This window comes from Scatophagus argus, chromosome 13 (genome assembly GCF_020382885.2).
Source record: "Scatophagus argus isolate fScaArg1 chromosome 13, fScaArg1.pri, whole genome shotgun sequence".
In the NCBI taxonomy this organism is placed as follows: Eukaryota; Metazoa; Chordata; class Actinopteri; family Scatophagidae; genus Scatophagus; species Scatophagus argus.
Genome location: NC_058505.1, coordinates 20,580,145 through 20,603,361, shown reverse-complemented (window position 1 = coordinate 20,603,361; position 23,217 = coordinate 20,580,145). Strand labels below are relative to the sequence as shown.

At 39.7% G+C, this 23,217-nt stretch overlaps 1 protein-coding gene across 1 annotated transcript in view; it reads right to left on the bottom strand.

Annotated features, from left to right (window-relative positions):
* The window catches only part of map4l (microtubule associated protein 4 like), an 80,163-nt gene that overhangs the window by 53,449 nt on the left and 3,497 nt on the right, over positions 1–23,217 (bottom strand). Inside the window, exons 3-6 of the mRNA XM_046407779.1 lie at positions 11,311–11,397; positions 10,322–10,387; positions 8,664–8,906; positions 2,141–3,481 (exon numbers count right to left, since the gene is read on the bottom strand). Of these exons, the coding sequence (XP_046263735.1) occupies positions 2,141–3,481; positions 8,664–8,906; positions 10,322–10,387; positions 11,311–11,397 (1,737 nt within the window). The remainder of the gene's footprint in view (positions 1–2,140; positions 3,482–8,663; positions 8,907–10,321; positions 10,388–11,310; positions 11,398–23,217) is intronic.

The following is a 23,217-nucleotide window of genomic DNA, read 5'->3' as shown; positions in this document are numbered from 1 at the left end:
GGAGAGAGAAGAAAGATGTTCCGTCAGTTCAGAATCAGCTTCATGGCATTAAACACAGTTTTCCAACATCAACCCTAGCAATGTCTCAGCGTTACGGCTTCTGTTACAAAATGTAAATCATGAATGTGCCTCAGAACTCCAGTTAGAATTTCTAGAGGTCACAGCACATTTTAGAGATTTGTCACTATTACAGCAACAAGGCCAGCGAGGACAAAAACAGTATTAAAGAAAGGTACTATGTCGGAAGAAAAGTATGTATACGGTATCAGAATTTGGAAGCTTGAGCTACAGAGTCAATTAACTTCAATTCAATTAACTGATGAAGAGCAGTTAACACACATTTCACAAATAATGTCAAGCACTGGGCCAGATTTTAGTAGAGAGAAAGGGCTGAGGAGAAGCATGGAGAGAATCACTAGAAAATAAGAAAATAAAGCTTCATTCAGCAGCCTGTGGGGATGTAGCCAGAGACAAAGTACTCAGGATTGAAGTCCAGCATTATCAGGAGGAAGAGACATTAAACTGGGGTCATAGGGTTTTCCCCAGTGTGCAAGAGGTCAGCCAGGCCAAAAGTGCAGCTGGCGTTGGTACTATGCCGTTGTTACACTCATGGGAGTGGTCAGTTGAGTCCGTCAAAGTTATGCTATAGACATAGCTTTGACAGACATGCACATGGTACCTGGGGAAGACCCTCATATTTATATTTAAGGCGATTTCATGTACCATTTCTGATAACATACCAGACAAGCAGTTTTAACCTTGACTAGGATTTGAACAGGAACAAAAATGGATTTTATAAAACTGTAAACTGCACTGGATCTTTGCATTGCATGAGGTCACAATCAGTTAATCTCAATGTAGATGCTAGGCTTCATTCTTAATTTTGAACATTCACTCATGGGCTATTATCCAGTGCACCTGTATCGCATTATACTCAGATACATGAAAGACACTTGATGGCATAGCTGATGTATTAAGCTAAAAAAGACAGTACAAGTGTGCCTAATAAAGTGACTGCTGAGTGCAGCAGATGAAAAACATCTTAACTCATAGTCCTCTTTTCAGGCCACTGTATATAGTGTGCTCATGGAGATAGTTCAGTTGTCATCACATGACCTGTACGATCTCTGAACAAAATGTGCAATCTAATAATTTTTTGTGAAGTTTTGCCTTCAATTTTGTCTTCAATGGGTAGCATTTGCTGCCTAAATCTGAATGTCCTACAGTGTCTTATAAATCGTTTTCAAAATCTTTGAGACATAAATAAAGTTACAATGGACACAAAATACAGAGACAATAAACCCAAGAGGCATCAAGAAAAACTGGATAATTGCAGGTTGTGCAACCATTTTTTACATTATTGGCAAGCTAATTCTCAGCATCTTTGCTTAGTCACAGTCATGTCTACTGTTAAGTCCACTACTACGCTGTGGCTCCATGATTTAACGTTACTAACTTAATAAAGCTAAAAGTCATTAGCAAACTAGCTTTGCGATGCAAGGACCCAGGATATGTTTGCGTTCCTATAGACAGAGAGAAGATAGTGGGAGGTTACACAGGCAGCTGACAATCGGATGAAACAGTAGACAGTAGAGCAAGCAAAGATAGTGGAAAAATCAGCAGCAAGTCAAGTAATAAAAATGTTATGATCATGGTGACAGATACACAGAGGCAGGCAGGGGGAAGTCAATCAGACAACTTATTACTCTACCCTTGCAATTTTAGTTAAGTTAATATAGGGCCCGACCAGCATAGTACATTTGTCCCACATACTCATGCCAACACGTGGGAAGAGTGACATATCTGCATACAAATTTTTCTCTGGTAAATTTCTAAGACAAAACCATATTTCTTAAGGTTTTTTATTGTAATAACGAGCAGATTTGAGCGCAGATCTATTGTAAAATATCTTAAAAATTGATTCAAACATAATCTGTTCTATATTAATCTGTCGGGCCCTGGTTATTACAAAGACATGGAGGAAAGGATCAAGCACCAAGCAGGCCTGGTACTCAATCAACAGACAAAGAGCCATGCATACAGGAAGACAAATAGTGGCTACTTCCTGCATTCTTAACCTATAATAATTTTGTTCAAATTAGCTCCATGTTATTCATAATCTTCCCTGTAGTTCACCAACCTTCCAGTGGGGGGAGCTTTGACGACGAGGACTCCTGGTGCTCAGAGTGTGCAGGAAGAGAGGGTTGGACTGTGGGAGTGATGGAGGTGGGGGGAGTGGCTGGTGCTAGGCTAATGGGTGTGGCTATATTTTGGGAAGGAGTGTCTCGTGGTGATACAGGAGTGGCTTCATTCTTACAGGAAGAAGCTGAGGAGCTGAGGACCATAGTTGAGGTGGTAGTGGGCACAACAGCGGTTCCTGTGGAGGCTGCTGCTACTGTACTAACAGCAGGAGTGGCTGCGATTGTACTAGGTGTATTTGTGGAGGACAGAAGTGTAGTTGAGGGGACTAAAGGCTTGGCATCGATGCTGAGGGCTGATCCAACTGTTGGAGGGTGAGTGATTGTTAAGGGAGATGGGTTGGTGGACAAAGCAGGAAAAAGGTCTGGAGTGTTCTTGGTGGGATTCAAAACAGAACTAACTTGTGAAACAGGAAAAGTGGTTTCTGTTGGGCTGGACTTTGTCAGGGCAGCAGTAACAAGGGAGGGGGTATTGGTGATAGGGGTGGTGGTCTGTGAATCCGGAGTGGAGCCTGGAGGGGTCTGCAGGACTGAATCCAGGAAAGAGAAGGTCTGGGACACTGGGCTCAGATTGTCTCCTGTCATCAATGATAGACTATTGCTCACACCTCCAGCTACATTACTCTTGCTGGTTGGTGCACAACTGCTAAGTTCAGGTTTGCTGGTTGAAACTTTCTCTTCATTTTCTTTCTGACAAACTTTATCAGGCGTAGGGAAATAATCTACACACATTGGCTCGTAGGAGCGTGAAGATGAATCTGTTACAAGGGAACGATTTGTGAAATTTGTGGATATTTGTGCAGGGACAGAGGGCAAAACAGGGCCAGGGCTTAAGTTTGGACCTCTGGAGTCGGAAGGACCAGATTTGGCAGTATCTTCCCCGGCAGGTGCGACTGTTCCCGCCGTAGGTGAGATAGGCTGTTGGGGTGCTCCCCACTCCTCAGGAAGTCTTGCACGGGTCTTAGTCTTCTTGCCTTTCACTCTACCCCCTCCTCCACTCTCTCTGATCTCCCACTCCCAGTTCTCATCTTCGTCCTCGTCCTCCTCCACCTCTCGTCTGCTCTTATCCAGCAGTCCATACTTGTCTGATTGGCCGATGTTATTCTCTTGGCTATTCAAGAAGTCGTAGACCTCGTCATGGCTCTTCCTCTTCTTCTTCTTCCGTCTCTGCTGTTGCTTGCCAGCTTCGCCTCCCAGCCCCACTCTCTCAGGGCTGAGGGGTTCTGAGTTGGAGGAAGTGGGACTGCTGTCATCCACTGAACCACTGGGAGATAGGATGGGAGCTGCTGAGGGGGGGGAGGGTTTTATAAGAGGAGGAACCAATCACATACTGTGTCAGAGAATCACCTGCCAAAAAGCCATTAGATTGTGGTTACCATAGGTGGTTTTAACTACTTCATGTCTAAATTGTTTATTGTTGCATGGCTGTATGTGAATGTAATCACTGGTCTCTTCAAAAGTGTAAGGTCCACACCAGTTGAAGTGATCTTCTGAATGTTTCTAGGTTTGTAGAATTACCAATATTTGTAGGATCATGGGTTTGTGATGCTCAGGATTTGAAGGGATAGGCTAGCACAGAATTAGTTGTTCTTAAGTTAGCAAAACAAACTCATGGTCACAAGTAAGACAAACTCATGGTCACAATTGTTTTTAATGCACGGACTCTTTACACATATAAATATGAAGTAGTTGGACGGCTGAGCTTTCCTTCACAAATATTAAACAGACCTATTTTTGTTTCTTCATTTTATCTATCTTTTTTACATAATTAGAAAACGTTTGGTTTGATTGATGGTTTAAATGAACTTGTTTAGGTTCATTGCTTATAATTTGGGGATATTATTGGCTTTTGTATACTATATGCTATATTCTCATGTAATTCTTATTAATTGTATAGATCATAAAACCTATATCTTTTGATAACAAATGTTTGTTTATTATGTCTGTTCACGGGTGAACACAGGTGAAATCTCCATCTGAGCTGTAAAGGGTCAACTTGCATTGTGGGTAGTGTAGAGGCCAGGTTTTGACAAGGAAAAAAAATGTATCCATTCTAAGTTTGGCAAAGTTACAGGAGCACAATGCTAAATTGGTGGAATACTACGAGAAACTAATTTGGTCCCAATTAAAAAAAAGGCTAAACCCCCTAACTAAAAGTTGTTTTGTTCTTGCAGAGATAAATGGCTTCTATAAGTTTGTATGTCTCAAATGATGTGCACATAATTGCAAACATAATCTCTGTACATATAACATACATAACGTATGCTCATTACCCGACTACGGAAAGCCTTGACAGAAAATATTACAGTATATCAATTGTCTTCAAGGATGAAGAAAAGCTGCTGTTGTGAAGGTCGTGACCCAGGGATGTTAAAATCCATTTCAGTTGTTTTTCTATTTGCCTATTTGCCTATTGCCTCAAATACCACCAAAAGACTAAATGGAATGTTACGGTGTGCATGCATTGTTAAATAAGATGGAGAAAGACAATACTGCTAGTGCCAGTGTGGAACTTAAGAGGAGGAGTGGCATTTCTGTTACTTTCATTGTACTGACATAATGAGACTTGAGTACTGAAGTCCCACATTTAGCAATATTTACATTTAATGTATATTACATGATGATGCACCATGTGTTAGTACTAGACTTGGATGGCACATTTAACAAATAAACAATGGCTCTTTCCCTGACCTTTGCATTGCTGCATATGCTGCTCGTGTGGAAAATATGCAAGAAAAGTCATAAAGTTAAAGTTTTTTTTCCATAGTAACCATAGTCTGACTGCTTTTAGGCTCATTTGACACAACCTTTTGTGTTTCTGGTAAAATACAAGTATGTGATAGTGCCCGCTTTTATAAATAGATTCAACCTGTACTGTACTCACCTGATACAGATTTTCTATGGTTCTGCAAAGTTTACATTGGATTGAAAGCGCATAATCAATTCGTATTAAGACAGATATTTAGGTGCTATATTAAAGCAACATAGCGGTTCAGTACAGGCCATCGGCCAATAAACTCTCATTTTTCTGCTTAGTGTCACACTTCTGACATGACTGTATCTCAACTCTGCCAAGTTGAAACTGTTTAAATTTAACTGACATTTAATATAAAACAGTGTTTTTATGCAAATTTGCCAAATTGTTATGAGAACATTGGCTGAACGGGACTGGACGTCTATTTTATGTGTGTATTTTAAATCTTTAGAAGAGGCCTAACACTGTTTTAAGATCCTCACTTTTAATCATGATCATCATCATCATTACCCAGGGGGACAGAGCTGGTCTTGTGTAAGGAGCAGGCACACACAACAAAGTAAAACAAACACACTGGGAGCAACTAAATCCTGAAGCAAGTAAACAAGGCAAAAAAATCAAGCACATTTTACACAGGGTCTAACATGCATGATTAAATGTAAATGCATGTATGTCTGAAAAATCATGACAAATGGATGATTGTCACATGCGGACCGTCTAAAATGATCCAAAACGCCACCTTACACAATGTGGATGCGGAATGTGTTGCAGAATCACAAAATAATGACAAATTGTGCACATGCAAGCTTTGACAAAGAACTAAAGAAATTCAGCTTGCATCAAAATGATCCCTTCATTTGTCTGTTTCCACTCCTGTTTGGGGGTTAAGTCATCATAGGTGGGCAAGGCTTTTTCCTCTGACGCCACATATCTTAATTGTTTCTGACAAGCTCAGAGAGAACGAGAGACAGGAAGATAATCAGAAACAGACAGATAAAGGGATAGACCGTCAAAATAAAACTCTGACCGATACACCCCTCTCAGTTGTCTCATCATGTCCCCTTCCTGTCTAAATTATTACTCTATCTCAATTTTTATCTCCTTTTTTCCACCTCTGTCTTACATCGCTGGATATTAATTTGAGCCCATCAAAAGGTACATTGCCCCTCTCAATCCTGCACCTTTCCTTGTATTTCTAAATCGAGTACAGTTGCTATTTTCACTTTGGCCGCCGATGCTTCCCCAGCTATAAACAGCTTGAAGAAGCGAAGAGGGCAGGACATTATCATCTATATTTAATGTGATAAGGAATTTAATGGGAGTGCATCTTAATCTGTTTGGTAAACTGCCAAGAGAAACATTAGTGTTGGAGCAATGACTGGCTGCTTCAAAAACACTGCCTATGCAAAAGTGCAGTGAGTGAGAGTTAACCTGGAATTTAGTGCCAGGATGTTTCATCTCACAGAAACCCAGTGGCACCTGCACAGACAGAAGAATGGGACTGAAGAGGACTTTGAGAAGAGGCAACACAGTTAGAGCTGAAGGCTTTGTACTGTGTAATGTATTGTCAGTTTCCTGCAAGAACTCCAGAAAAACAAACTATATTTACTACACTGTATAAGTCTTACACTCAATTCAAAACGCACCAGGGTCACAAAACTGGTGATTTATGGAGGCGACAATATGGCTTATCTTAATGATTTACAGTTACAGTAACAGCAGGAATTGTTATGGACTCTGTGATATCATGAGGCCCAACGGGGCATCAACTGATCCAACTGGATGCCAGACAAACTCTCTTTGTGAAGCAAGATGTCTTTTAGGAAAGGCTTCATGATTGTTTCTCTTCATTAGATACCCAGTGATGTGAGACAGCAGAAATATGTAAATAATATATAATACTGGCCAAATGTTTTTTTTTTCTGCCTGCCAATGACAACTACACTTAGAAAATTACCCCAACAAGAACAATGAAGAGAAAGTCATAATAAAAAAGGATTTTAATATCAATGGTGTTACTTTGCCATTAATATGTGTAAAAGATGTGTGTGTGTGTGGCAGCTTTAACAGAAATCTGGTACTGTACATGCTTGCAAGAAGGAAGGAAAGTTTGCTTATCCAAATCTTACATTTTATTCTTCATGTCACCCAAATTATGTAACAGGATTGGCACATGTACCGAATGTCTGCAGGTATTTTGTGTGGCAGAACGGTTAGCTAAAAACAGAATTTTAAAATAGCAGCATGAGGTTCCATCACTACAATCTCTTCCTTAAAAAATTCATGAGTAGTAGGGAGGTTATTTTTATTGCCAAACACACAACAGCTTTCATTGTGAAGACCAGGAGAAATTTGTGGCAGCCATTACAGCAGCCATAGATGGCTGCTACTGAGTAGCAAATCATTTTGGGTGACTGACTATCTTTCCTCAGTTCACCCATGGTTTCTGTTGAAATGTTCTTGTGGTGTAATGTTATTCATGTCACCGAAGCATCATATCTGCTTCAATAGTGACTGAACTAGAATAGTAAGTGTTGCATAATAACCAGCTCATACCTCAAGCTGGCTTTAAGCTAGTGGGGCTATCTTTAGCTCAGCAACAAAACAGAAGGGAAGCGAAATAAAAAACAGAACCTTGAATAAAAGCTGCTAAATGTTTAATAAGTCCTGCGCCATTCAAACTCACATGCTGAGTCATTTTAAGAGTTCAGTTGAGGGCTCTGAGCTCCTGTTTTTTTACATCTGTATTTGTTGTCCACTTCGTTCATGTACAGCTTTTAAGTCAGGATGTGTAAATGCAAAATTCTAATCACAAGATTCAATATTTTTTGCAGCACTTCATACATTCCTTTATTACAGAATGTGAATTGTAGCTTTTGGGCATAATTACAAAAGAAGACTACAAAAGGCACGATGTGCTGCTCTGTCTTCTGTGTTCTTGTTGCTCAGCAACCACAGATTTAGCCCATGTTCAGCTGTTATTGACCCAAGGAGCTATTGATTCTTATAAACATTAACAATTAATAATGAATAGCAACTAGACATTTCATAGGGAGCAGGAAGTTACATTTAGAATGCTTCTTCCTCATGAGACTGCAGTAGCTAATGAGGACATAAAACTACAGGCAATACTATGTGTGTTATTTAAAAGGATTAGTGCATAAGTCCCATTTGTCTGTTGATCCAGTTTATAAATAAAGAGAATATCAGAGTGCACAGAGTACAATGCCATGGGGCAACCAGCGAGCAGTTCTAATGACAGTGAAAACAACTAGAAAAGGCTGCCCTCTGCTGCTGAAAGCATGTGCTGTGGGATCAGCCTGTTGCACCTCTGTCACCACCCGCCCCTGCTACCCTGCTACAGAAACCAATGCCAACTTTCTAGAAGGCAATAAACAAGATTAGCCTAAAATATGAGGTTTTATTAACTTAAATGTCAGATATAAGTGTGATTTGGGTTGTTCAGTTTGGACCAGTTCTCTGGCTACAGCTGTCTTCATAACTATGTGACAAATCCAACCAGCCCCTCTCAGTATTTTAGTGTTCCAAGTTTCAGGAAAATTTGTTCAACTGAGATTTTCTCTAGAAAAGATTAGGAATCACAAAACCACACTACATATAACGTCACCCTCTCCTCATTGTCCTGACTCCACCATCCCTTGCTGACCCAAGCATATAGTAACACATGCAACCACCCCTGTTTCTAATACCTGTAGAATGATCCACAGAGTGGGTTCCCGGACCACCAGAAGAAATCTGATCACTGTTGTTCTTAAATGGGCTGCTTCCACTGGTATTGCTGGTAGTTTTGCTTTCCATACCAAACAAGCCTGAAGTCTTCTGAGTATCCATAGCTGACCCCACCCCAGTCTGGCCGAGAGTGGTGCTCATACTGGTCTGGAACGGTGGCAGGCCGGACCCCATGGTCCCTCCCATTCCAGACTGAGCGAAGCCTGATGGAGAAACAGAACATAGAGATACATCACAAATGATTAATAATTAACTAGTAGTTATTGATAAATGTAAACATTACCTAATAATATCATATGTCCTCTATGTAGAATTAGAAGATTTCCAATGAGTGTCCCCCTGGGTTCGCAGCCAATAAACTGTGGGACAGTTCTTACCGTAATTGTCTAAATGTAGTACCAACCATAACCAAAGCTATATACATTTGATAAAGTTCTACACATAACTGCTTTAACTAATTGTTGTATAAGGATTATACATTTCTTTTGCCATACAGTATCCTTTTGTAAAGAACTGAGAATGCACAAGCAGTGTCAGACAACATGACGCCACAATGATAGCCTTTTTCTGCATTCTTAAATAAAGCATTTTGCTGGAAACTGGGCAGAATACTTTTAATGGTACCTTTGTATGTGGTACTTAGAACGTTTGACCACATGCTTGCGTTAGCCAGTCAGCTCTTGCTAGTTAACATGACACATTGAATTCCTGTGAGAAACAGCAGATAGTAGCAATGATACTGCCAACCGAGACTGCACACTAAGTTAGTTTAACAGGCAGTGAGAATGGAACCATCAACAAGCGCCATAAAAGCACAGAAGCCTCTGAAGCGACCCTCACACAGATAATGTTCGCTGAAAAATTACGCTATACTGCATGGAATGCAAGTTCGGATCATCCTTTTCCTGTCAATTATATTGTCAATGTCAGCATGTATAAAAAAATATCACATGTGGAAACTGCTGCTTTTTCAAAATATGTCAGAAGCTAGGTGTACGCAAGATGGTTCACACGAGAGCAAAAACTAATATGACGGCAGCATGACATAACCATCAGAAAGTCGCACACTAAAGCTAAATTCACATAAAACTGCAGCATCTCCGTGGCACTAATCAAAGAGCCTGTCAAAGCACTGACTGCATATAAAAATGCACGACGTGAGAGATAAGTGAAGATAAAACATCTTCATCGCCATCTGGTGGTAGGTTCCAGAATAGGTCTCTCCCTGTTTATGTTCGCAGAGAAGACATGGAGCAAAATAAAAACTCAAAGTAGACATAAAACAAATGTATTCCAAAGTTGGTTGGACAACATCAGTGCAAGATGCTTATATACACATATATGTTTATATACACATATATATAACCATGCTGAACATCTACAAAGTAGCAGCATGCATCAAAGTTTATGCTTTCATTGTTTACCTCCCAGGTTGATTTTTGCACAAAATACCAGCATGACGTTTATGTCACTAGGTCATGAGCTGTTTTACAAGCACATGAAGGTGACAACAAAATACCTACAGCTAAAAACCATATAATATAATAATAATATAACTTTCTACACAGTGTATCGCCAGAGGTTAAAAGGACATGGGAGGTGAAAACATGAAGTGGACCTAGAAATGAGCTGTCCTTTGTCTTAATCAGGCGCCACTGATCTGTCATCCCACCCATCATAGGACCTGAGAGACAGACAAACAGACAATGAAAGATGACCAAGGGAGCAAAATTGGAGAATAAGAGTGGAAAGTGGAGGCAGAGAGCCAGAGAGAGCAACAGAGAGTCCAAGTAAGTGTGAGGAGGAGGAAAAAGAGGTGAATGATCACGAGCAGAATGAAATGAACCGGTGGAAAGGAAATGAGCAAAGCAAATGTTAGCCTTGGAACTATTCAGATGGATCTTAATAAACCGATCGCATGTTTTCGTTGCATTTTAAACATACACTATGTTAAGTTAAATGGTAATACCAAAAACATAATACAGTATAACACCTTTGTGAATATTTTGAGATGTCACAGCAGGAAAAGCACAGGTATAAATAAGAAAATGAATTAAGACTGAATACCATTTAGATGATTCATTTCAGGGTCATGCAATTGTGTGTAGTGGCTCGATGTCTTCTATCTTGAACATAACGAGGCCATAACACCTGTGTTTTCCTACTATGACAAGTCAAAAGAAAACAAGTCTTATGTAAAAATATTTGTACAGCAAAAAAGAGAAAATGGAGTAAAAGTGGATGGAAACAGATTTTAAGGTGACATATATATGTGGGTTATGTAAGAAATGATGGCTTGTTATGGTATTCACAATGACCACACGAAGAATGTGATGTCCTTACGTTGTGTGGTGCTCAAATGTAAAAGGAGACCACTTCAATAGTCTCACAAGGCTGTGCGTTCTTGAACAAAAAAAACATTTTAAGTTTTTACTTGAGAATATACATTAAAAACACAGAAAGCCCAAAAGTGTCATGAGTGGTAAGTCTTATTTTGAACAACAGGGGGCACCGCAGCCTTCCTGGGCCTCCTCATGCTTATGTGCAAACGTGTTCGATAAGTGGGAAACTATGTGACAGACTGACTTGCACCCCCTCCACCCTCACCAGACAGGTAGTCAGAGCTGAAGGCAGGCTGTCCTGGTGGGTCTTGGCGTCCCGCTGATGACATCATTGACGACATCATCCCTGGACCTAAAGGAGATAAAGATCATTATTACATCATCACCAATCAACAAATAGAAACATCACTGACTTGCTACCCAGTATCAATTAATTCTCCTGCATGGCACAACAATAGATTCGTCTTCATATTTTTGGAACTTCAGATCAAATCAACCATAGACAGTGTTCTGCAGTATACTAACCTTTCTTCCAGGTTGTATGTTGTGCTGCAAGCTTTTCATTGCAAGGACTGCTTACTCCAAAACATCTCCGATACAAATTAAAGGCTGATATCCGGACCTAGTCTGAATGTGCTACATGTTTCTGACAAACACATGCAGTATCCTGCTGGCTTCCTTTTAAAACTCTCCACATAGTGAACCAGACTACAAACCGCACCTGAATCTGTCACTCTGCTCTGTCAGCTGTTTAACCACCAAACAGGTCCTGCTTCCCAAAACCACACTATCCAACCTGCGAGTGTGCGTCTCTGTCTGCGTGTGTGTTGCACATATCTTTTGACAGTGAGGCAAGCGGACACAACACGTCGCTGAAGGGACTATCACCATGGTTATGCAAGGACAGGATGACAGCATCTGTGGTTCCCAAGGCAACGCTTGCTGTTTGTGGATGTGTCTTAAAGGATCAATCCATGTGCACCAGCAGCTGAGGCACACATAACACACACACATGCGCACACACACACACACACACTAGAAATCCGATTATAAATAAAATGCAAGTTCAATAATACTATTAGTGGTAGGAGTGGAGTCCTTTCACTTCTTAAGTGCTGCTGTATAATTAAAAAGAATAAAAAGGACAATCTAATATCCACCGACTCGATTAAAGGGAAGATTGGCACTGCCACAGCATGTCAAATACACCTTTACAAGTAAAAGTTCTGATTTCAAAAGCTCGCATAATTAAAAGTAGAGCTGCTTCAAAAAAAGTGTGCTTCAAAAATAAAACTTAAATAGTCCTTAGGGAGAAAAATGGTTTGTGTAAATGCTATTTCTTTGTAGCTGATAAAGGTTTATTACCATTGTCAATGCATTAATATACAGTCTGTTTTTTCTTAAAATAAACAAACTGCCCTCAAGTACAGTATTTGAGTGAATACACCTAATTTCAAGAACTACCCTTCCCTTCCCATCAGCTCGGAATATTTACTGATAATGATTAGACCTTTCCTGTTGTAATGCTTACAAATGAATACTACATTTATATGTATAATCCACTTCGATGAAGTACAGTTGGTTCAAGCACAGTGTGATCTTTTTTCTTGGTCATGCATTAGCCTGCTGGTGCTGCTACACAGCAAGTATAAGGTGTGTGTCTGTCCATGGTCCTGAAATACGTACAGGAAAAAATTGGACCGCTTTTGCACAAACAAATCATGTACCTCCTATTGAGACACATGCAACAAGGCTGTTCGTTGTTTACCTGAAAAGATGTCACAGTCATAAAGAGATAAAGTGGTTTGCACTCAGGCTGGAAACCTGCTTTCTATCAACCCAATTCGAGGGAAATGAGGACTCATATTTTCAGCACAGGTCCAATTTCAGAGTAAAGGTGGATATTATGAATAATTAACAAAGTGTGGGCGGCACGGCGGTGCAGTGGTTAGCACTGTTGCATCACAGCAAGAGGGCTCCAGTTTCGAATCCCAGTGTGGGCCCTTCTGTGCGGAGTTTGCATGCTCTTCCTGTACCTGGGTGGGTGGCTAGAGGTTGAAGCTGAAACTGAAAACCTGATTGTTTTGAAGTGTCAATTTAAAATCACAATTCTTCATTGTGTGATTCTCAAATCCCAAGAGCTGTGATCTTACTTTTTATTAATTAAGGTTTGCTTTTTTATGGTTTAACAGCAAATCGATGACTTTGCCTGCTACAAAGATATCTGTAACTAATGTCATTTGCTGTAGCTAATTAATGCGACAATGTGGCCAGATGCACAAGTAGAGAAGACTGAAGCGCACAGAAACAATAACTTCAGTCACACAATGATGTCTGCCTTTTTGTTTGCTAACACTAGCTAACATTAGTCACCATTAGCTGCTCAGAGCACCAAAGCTATAAATGTAAAAAACACAATAAAACAATGTGCTGGATTTAGCAAGGGAGCGATTGATTGATCTATTGATTGAGTTTGACATTTAATTTATAAAGCAAAACCTTGTGGTCCTCTTCCAAAACCTACATAGTCTGGTTTTAATGTTAATTCAATAAGTTGGCTGATGCATTCATTCAAACATTCAACCTGTTTGCTTTTTTTATTTTTTATGTAGAAATAAGTTTTATTATGCTTAGTACAAACTTCTCGACGACCAACAAAGGTCTTGAGATTCCAGAAAATAATCACAAGCTGATATTCACCATGTGATAGTTTCCTCAAATCATTTAGCCCTGAATGTAGACTTAAACTTCAGAGACACTAGCAAAATACTAGCACTAATGTTTCATGGAAGCTGACTATACGTATGGTAATGGAGGCATAGTCTCAAAGTAAATGAATGAATGAATAAGCCAGACTCCGGATGTTTGACGTGCTTTAAATATAAACGTTTTCCCCCTCACTTTTTGCTCTTGTTCTCTTTCTCTTTCACAGACATACAGTATGGAGGAACAGTCAGAGTCCAGACAGTCCTCTGAGGACAGCAGCCAATGTAAAGCCTCAAGGTCAAACACCTTCTTTTTTTCAACATGATTTTTATGGCATTTCTGCATCACTGGACTGGAAGCTCTTTGAAACACACTGCCAGGAGAAATAAGTAAAAAAAAATACACAAGTGGGGAACCACCACAAAAATAGCTTTCATTGTGTAGACTGAAGAAATACAGTTTGATGGGCCCATCATTGAACAAGACCAGGACTGGCTGTACTTTCACATCACTGCTCGGCACTTATTATACTGCAGTGTTTGGTAAGGTGCAAAGCTGACTTTTGACTGTTTTAGCTCAATTTGTCAGATCATCCTGAAGTATATAGAGGAGAATGCTGTTTCAGAAATTTACTGACACTTTAAAAGTGAAACTATAAGGGGAATTTATAATAAAAAAAATATTTCAATCTAGTAAGTTGAGAAGTTTAAGGAACCTGTGAAAACAGTTGTGTCATCATGGGTTATCCTAGTCTGGGCTTTGACTCTACAGATATAATATAGAAAACCTGCATTACACACTGGTGGTTTGGAATTTAAAAGTGGAAATTTAACAGACTGGGCACATGTAATGAAAAACATCCTGTCTAGCATTGTGGCAAATGTGGGCTCAAGTGTTTTTGTTTTTTTTTTAATTATGTTATATAATAATAACTATTGTTATAATTATTATATAATTATACTATGTCAGGATATCAACTTATCACTTTTTTTTTCCAAATCTGTCTTCCACAAGTGCTCCAAATTTAGGGAAGTAATAAACTGTTTCAGTGCACCTTTAAGAGTGCTTGTATAGCCTTCACCTCATTCATTTCATCTTAGAGGTTGGAGTGCAGGACTGTCTGCTGTGCAGGGCCTCTGAAGTGCTCTCAGAGATGATGGAGTATAGACTGAAGGGGTGGCAAGACCGAACCCAGTCGTACTTCAACACACACTGAGAGTACAGCTTCCACATGATGGGAGTCAGCCTGTGGATAAACCTGCTGCCTCTGTGGGTCATCTCATGGGTCAGTTGGGCAACAGCGTCACGAAACAGGTCTATTTAAATGTAATGCTTAAGTTTTGTGATCATTTTCTAATCCCTTTATAGAAGACTGTGTTGACAGGTACCTATCTCAGTGAATTCTAGACAAAACTGAACACCAAATATGTATATTATATCTATATCTATATTAGATAGATACACACATATTTTACCTCTTCTCCCTCAATTTCCCCAAAATACATTTAACAATTGTCCTTGACCTGTCGCTGTCCCCTAGTCCACATTTCGTGCAGCTAAAACTGGCATGCTTAAGTTGCTAATGGTAAAGTCTTTCTCTTCTCTCCAAGCCAAGGACGGGGGAGGTTAGTGTCAAACTACAGCAACCCATCCTCAGTCACAGCTGTCACTATCCCCGGAAAGAGACAGAGAGTGCAGGAGTAGAGGAGAGGAGAGGAGAGTAAAAAGTAACAGACACACAAGGAAATCAATAGATAGATAATAGATTGAGAAAGCTGAGAAAACCAGGTAGAGAAGAATGACAGGTAACAGAAGCACTGAGTTATTCGTGGGCTCAAAATTGTCTACAAACATTCAATTGTACTCTTGGTGCTAACCAAAAGTTCTGTGTCAACACTTTCTGACTTATGTACTGTTTGTGGTACACAGTCTCATACTCAGTGGCTCCTACTGAAGATGTAAATCAAACAAAAGGGTAAGTAATTGTCCTAATAATCTGGTCACTGTCGTTTTAGCAGATGTTACTCTACTCAGACAGGAAAAAATAGTGCATTTGATGAGAACTATTTTCAGCAGTTCATTGAGTCAAAGTAAACTAATGTGTGTGTTGATGGAAGTGAAGGAAAGGTGCATGTGTTTGTGGCTCACTGATGTTGTTTTTTAATCATTTTTGGAGCAATACGATACACCATATAGACAAAAGTATTGGGATGGGGCTGATCTTCAGAGGTTGTGCTTGGCCCCTGACTTCCACTGAAGGGAAATCTTAATGCTTCAGCACACCAAGACATTTTGGACAATACTGTACTTCCAACTTTGTGGCAACAGTTTGGGGAAGACTCTTTTCTATTCCAGTGTGACTGTACCCAAGTGCACAAAGCAGAGTCCATAAAGACGTGGTTGTATGAGTTTTGTGCCGAAGAACTTTAATGGTCCACACAGAGCCCTGACCTCAACCCCATCCAACACCTTTGGGAAGAACTGGAACAAAGACTGCAAGCCAGGGCTTTTCGTCCAACATCAGTGCCTGATCTCACAAATGCTGTACAGCATGATTGGGCAAAAATTCCAACAGAGACACTCCAAAACCTGTGGAAAGTCTTCCCAGAAGGCTTAAGAATGCAATGCCATTAAAGTCCCTGTTAATGTAGTGCTCAGGTATCCCAATACTTTTGTTCATATAGTGTATATAAGGCTTTGATCCACAGACAACAGGCTACTTGTTGTTAGGTTGATGTTAATAGATGTTTTGACAACACAACCTTAAGCCTCTTTTAAAGAAAGAACCCTGATTTGCTTTTCAAATTTTTTTTAGCAAGACTCATTCCAGTGTTGGTATTAGTCTTATAGAATACTGACTGTATTCAAGTTTGGTCATGCTTGGCTACTTTGCACAACAAAATTAACTGCTGCAAGTTAACAGCTGATTTGACTGACTAACCCAAACATTTTCGCTTAGCTAGTGTGTTTGCCATTAGCTTGCAAGCTACAGCAGTTCACCAACTTGCCTGTCATTACGTCGCCACGTTTTGAGCACCGGCTATTTTGCAAGGAAACAGATAATGGGTGATACACTGTTACTTTCTGGTGGGACCAGGCCTTTATCCTTTAATGAGCTTAATCAAAGCTAAATGTTCATACTAACATTTCTGAAACAAACCTGGCTACAAAAAGTCACACAAGACAGAAGAGACATCAGTAAGTTCTGATGTCTCCCCAGCCACTGTTGCAATACAATGTCCTACTGCCTATCATGCGAATACTATGACAACAAAAATAAATCACTGGTGTAAGACAGAAGGGGGTAAGGGATGATGTGAGGTAGAAAGAGACAAGGGACTGGGAGCACAGGATGACAGAAGAGACCTTTAATTTATTATTGTTTAGATGATGGACGGGGGGGATACATAGAAAGTAAGTGCGATTTACTAGAAATAAAATAAACGACGCAGAGCAAACTAATAATCAAACAGAGTGTGAGGATGTAAGAGAGAAACGAACATCAGAGCATGAGCAAATGAAGGAGGAAAAAAGAAACAAACAAAAACAGAGTGAGACAGAGGAAAGAAACTGGGACATGTTCAGGTAAATTAATCTGTCCTTTGGGTGTAGATGTTGCCGTGGTAATGATAACCATTAACATCAGAACAACGTACCCCAGATGCTCCGAAATAATGGTGCAATCCCATGACCATTAAATACGTGATGCAAGACCTGTGACTGACAGACTGTAGAACTGGTTTACCTCTGAGGGCACTGCTTCTCTTCCAAGGCACCAAATCAGTACCGTGTTTTCACCTAACCACATGGCCTCAAGTGCATTATAATGTACTGACCTTCAACAAAGCACTTCCAAAGTACCAAGTAGGCCAAAATAGGCAATTAAAACTCACTTTTAAGCTGTGTCATGAACGACTACAATATCTTATTTGTTGTTATGTTGTGGTTTATGTTTGTGTTCTGTGTCTCGTTTTGGTGTGACTTGTGCCCGGTGGTTGGAAATTTTTCACTAATCTCACACTTCATGCCAAACAAACCGATAAACGGCTATTGCTTGAAGGAGACATATCCCACCCTATGTTCACAGGCTCTTATTTTCAGGATGGCTGTACTGTACCGATTTTGTTGGCCTAAATTTTATACAGACTTTTTGTGCTGTTCATAGACAGTAACTTGCCTCTTAAATTTTTATTCTATCATGATTTGAGTGAGAGAATTTGACTCATTGCTGTGATCTGAGAAGTTGGCACGATAACTAAAAAGAAGGCAAGAAACGCAAGATATCAGTCACTTAGACAGGTTTAATTCACTAGAGACAGAAATTGACTGAATGACAATATTATTTGGCTTGTCGGAAACAACCATCACAGTTTACAGACAGCTTCCTGTTATACTGCTTGTGCACATCACTAAATACTTTTTCCTATACATTTCAGATGTGTACACTTTTCATTTTGCCTCCAAATAAAATGATTTAGATAATCTGGCTCAGCAACAATCTGTATGGCTGCTTGTATATCTGAGAAATAATAATTATTCATATATATAAATATTAGTAACTTATGACTTATGGTAATAACTGTTGCCCTAAGTCAAAAGGTAAAGTCAGTGAAGCTTGAACTCTGCACAGCACAGATCCTCTGTCTATCTGTCTGTCTGTCAATCTGTCTGTCTTTCTGTCCTTCAGTCAGTCAGCACTCCAGAAGGGCTGTAAGAACTTCACTTACATCATAGTCATTTCAGCACGCAGTATCTGCTGAACTCAGCATCCTGACCCACACGTTATAATTATTGGCAGTGACAGCAAAGGTGTGTGCGTGGTGATGACCCCACCAGAACTGCATGTGTGTAAAGCTGCTAGTGTTGATCCTCCACGGTGCTGCAATCACATGTGACTGCAGTGTCTTCTCTTATACTGTAACACATACACACACACACACACAGTGCCTCGACCACACACACATACAATGAAAATACACACACTGCAGGGATGTGTTATCATGCCTCAGCAAACACAGCTCCTTCCCAGCTTGGTAGGAACACTAACAGACGCTAGTGTAACTTTACCTTTATTACGCTGCTACACAGGCCCACAGTCGACTAAATTTTACTCTTGCTTAATTTAAACCTAGAATTTAAATGGAAAACATTTTTAACAATAACCGAAAAATGATATGCACTGGAAACAAGTTGAAAACGTAACAAGCAAGCATGTAACAAACAAAGTTGAAATGTACTGGCAGATACTTTCTAAGCTTGCAGTCACAACCTGGTTTGAAAACGCAGTATTCAGTCAAGTAATGAGTCATTCTAACAGCGACCACTCTATCAACCCTGCAGTTATTCTGTGGGAAGCCTGTGCTAATGACTAAATATCTCATTTCAAATAAACATGAACGTAATTGAGAGAGAGTAATAAAATAAAATTTTAATAAAAAGGACATATTGATAGCTGTGCTAAATGTACTCCTTTAAACGTTAACTACATACAAACTTGTAAGTAGTAAGTAAGTAAGTTTGCACCAGTGACAGTGGCGTTGTGGTCATGTTACTGTAACTGAGGGCGCATTCACGGTACACTTGTCAAGTGTATCATATCCGGGCAAAATCCAGATACCATTAAATAAACTTTCATTTATACTTAGCCACTTTTTGTCTCTGCGGGCACAAATCTGACTGCATCTGTCTGTTTTCTGGGTCACATGTAAGGCCCCACTCTCATCTTATATCAGAATTGCACTTAAAGATCGGGACTTTGAACACTGCTACAGCAGTAAACAACTATTTGCGATGTAAAGGTAAAGAAAAGTAAAGAGTTACATCGCACTGCCTCTCTGTTCTTTGGTCTCATGAGCAGGAGCTCTGTCCTACCCAAGTTTTAAATCGAGTGGTAAGACACTTAGTCTTATTATAGGTGAACAGTAGTTTGGGTATGAATGTTTACATCTGGCCCTCTCAAGAACACAACCCTCTCGTCCATGAGTAGATGCACCTTTCCTTCTGTGCTGTGATACAGTGTGGTTTGGTAGAAAGAAAATAGTTCCGCCATGAAACTGCACACAACAAAACAAGGTTTGTGGATTATCTTGAGTAAAGTGGGTCATGATTTCTGGAGAGAGAGACATTACTGTTAAGTTTCTGAAAGGTGTTTTTTTTTTTTTTTTTCGCTGAGCACTACAAGTGAAGTGCCATCTAGTTTATTTATATTCCAGAGAAAGCAGACATCTCTACAGCTGACATCTCTAAGACTCTACAACTCACACCAAAAAAAATCTAGATGAATAAGAACCGCAGGTTAGGAAAAATAGGAAAAATATGTAGCTTAATTTGGGGGTGAACTGTCCCTTTAACTTATTCCCCTCTCATTTGATGTTGTTACATTATAGTGGAAGAGTCAAACAGCTGAAGAAAGAGACAATATATTGTGGCAATGAATGCTGTATATTCAACATTTAACTAGTTTAAAACAGCGTCATGTTTTTTGAAGCGCAATCCTGTAGGTGCTGTGAAAAATGAGCCCGAGGAAGAGAAATGAAGCAGAACTAAAGGTTTGCCCTTACTGACATTGAGGACAGATGAGCTTTCAGTTCACACAGCAGAAGTCAAGTTTATTACAGCCCTTCATCAAAGCTGAGGCCTCAAATGACTCCACGGCTCCCACGTGATTAACACCAGAATGAAAGGAAAAGCACAGTGCTTCCCACCACAGAAATTTAAGAGACAAAATGAAATAAAATAAATAAATAAATAAACAGACAAAGGGAGAGAGAAGGGATGAGCATAAGACAGCAAATACAAAAGGAAGAGACAGAGGATGAACACAATAAAAGAGAATCAGGTGCAGATATGAAGTAAAAACAGAGATGTAGTAGGGAGACAGAGAGATGGGGACTGGTCGAGACTACAAATCTTATTGACTGGTACTGACATGTACCCTCACCACCCAACCAGACATGACAATCTGTCAGTCTGGGAAGCCGCTATGTCAGAAATACTTATACTATACTTATTCTACATACTATATACTATATTAAGCACATTTTCTCACCTGTGTTCAGAATATATCAGAATATACACACACACATATCAAAGTTCATACCGAATCCTTAATCTTACTCACTTCAGCTTGACACATCTTTGAGTTTTCCAATTTGAATTCTGAGTGGGATAAAGCTCTGCTCTTGTTTATAAAAAGAGACCCAAAATTTAGCTCCACAACATCACAAGCAGTTGAAATAGATGACTCTAAATATTTATGACCCACTGTCACAATTTTAACAGGCAGTCTTCAGCCCCAACACGCAGTCACTTAAGTAACATTATTTTAAGACTTTAAGACCAGGATAGACACGGATAACTCAGTAGGAACCACCAGAAGTTTCCCAATGGGACACACGGGGACTCCGCACAAACCATTCACTGAACAAGCACCAGAAACAACTGTCTGTGGACACCACACTAGACAGCATCCAACCGGGAGGCATCAGCTTCATGAACCAGGAATCCAGAGACTGCAGGAGCAAGGTCAAGGATCTAAGAAGCCATCTTTATACAGAGACAGGGGTTACCATATCCCCCTACAATATACTTAGTTCCATATACTTCTATACTTAACCCACATGACGATACATGACTGCATTCACTAAAGACCGTGGGATGAGGCCAAAGGGCCTAAAAACTTACTACCTGGACCTTTGAGATTTCTGTTACACAGTAAAAAAAAATCTATACATTTGTCACAGTTGTTATTAAATTTAGTTCAAATAAATCAAAAATAAAATAAAGCAGCATACACAGAATAAAATAGCTGGCCCAGAACTGATCCTTGAGGGATCTCATATTGATCCCTGGGTTAAAATCTTTTTACACAATGAGACTTTGGTGAAACGTGTATTTGACTGTGGTTCTATGATATGAAAACATTTGAGAAACCCTGAGGTAAAACATCTGGTGTCAACACATTTCATCTCGTCTCTTTCTTCCACAGTATTATACAGGAACACCCATATGGACCATACATAACGCAGCCCACAGGCCTATATAGTCAGTGTCAGCAAGTGTAACACACACACACAGTCACACACAGCCAGAGGACGGGTGTCTGATTTTAGTCATTATTATCACACCAGCTGTGCATGGGCATGTCAAATACTATGTGAGACGATGTGACAGGCTGACGGTTTATCATAAAGGATTACAGAAAACATACATGCAGACTATGATAGATGTGCCACCTGTGTTTAGCATCAAAAACATTAAACTAATAAACACAATCTGATCTATCTCTGCATCTATGTCACTATGTGTTATCCATTCAGAACCTTTATGCGACTGTGATGCGAAAATGATCATTTGCCCTCATGAACCACATCGCAGCTGTAAGATTTGTCAAAAATAATTGCAATATGATTTGTTTTACTATATAGTACAGTCCTATTCACACATATGCAGTTAGATCACAAAGCTCCATGCAATCAAAGTCAAACTAATGTAACAGTACCTCAGGAGGAGTAGAGTGAGTCAACCAGCAATATTTACATTTACAGCTAATATTAGTCACCATAAACGACCAGTCATTCCAGACAAAGTAAGGCTGTATAGGCACTGAACAGAGCAACAGTGACTTTCATTGCTTATGAGTTCAATCATAAATCATCAGTTAAGACACACAATGAAACAGGTAGATGATGGAGATACAAGATGAAGCCCTCTACAGAACGAAATTCGTTCCAAAATGAGTAAAGCCAAGCCAGCTCACGACTCAGACTCTAAAAGAGTTGTATATTATATAGAAAAATAAAGAAAGAAAGAAAGAAAAAGAAAAATCCTGACAGTATCATGATGTCTAAACATCTATAATGTTATAGAGTTGCGTTGTGGGACATGTAGGATCCAGACAGGATCCAGTACAGTGATGGTAATGATGCTAATACAGCAACGTCTCCAGTCTGACACAGTGTAACAATGACAGGAAGACAGAAAGACCGAGAGCTGGAACAGAAAGGAAAGAGAGAGAGAGAAAGCAAAAAAGAAAAGATGGCGACAGGGAAGAACACAGAACAAATGAATGAGAATGGTGAGAGAACAAGTCTGTGATGAAGACAAAGAAAGACAGTCCTACGGCTAATTTAAGTCTAGACAGGCTGGGCTAAAGAGTCAAAGCAATTGCACTGAATGCACACACACACACTCACACACACTCCTAAGAGGATCCCTGAAGGCCTTGAAACAGAGTAGACTCTCAGGGGTTTATGGTGTATCAGCATTATTGGACTGCTGTTGAAACGAATATTGAAATCATATAATCTCTTAAGTGCAACAATTTGAATTTGGCCAAAGGCCCGACATCAATGCAAAACAGTATGCTGTGCTCTCCACTACATTAATTATTAACACATTATGTCTCTGTAACAACCTGAGGAAAAGCCTTATTAAAGCATCAATAAATTATCACAGCATTGTAGTT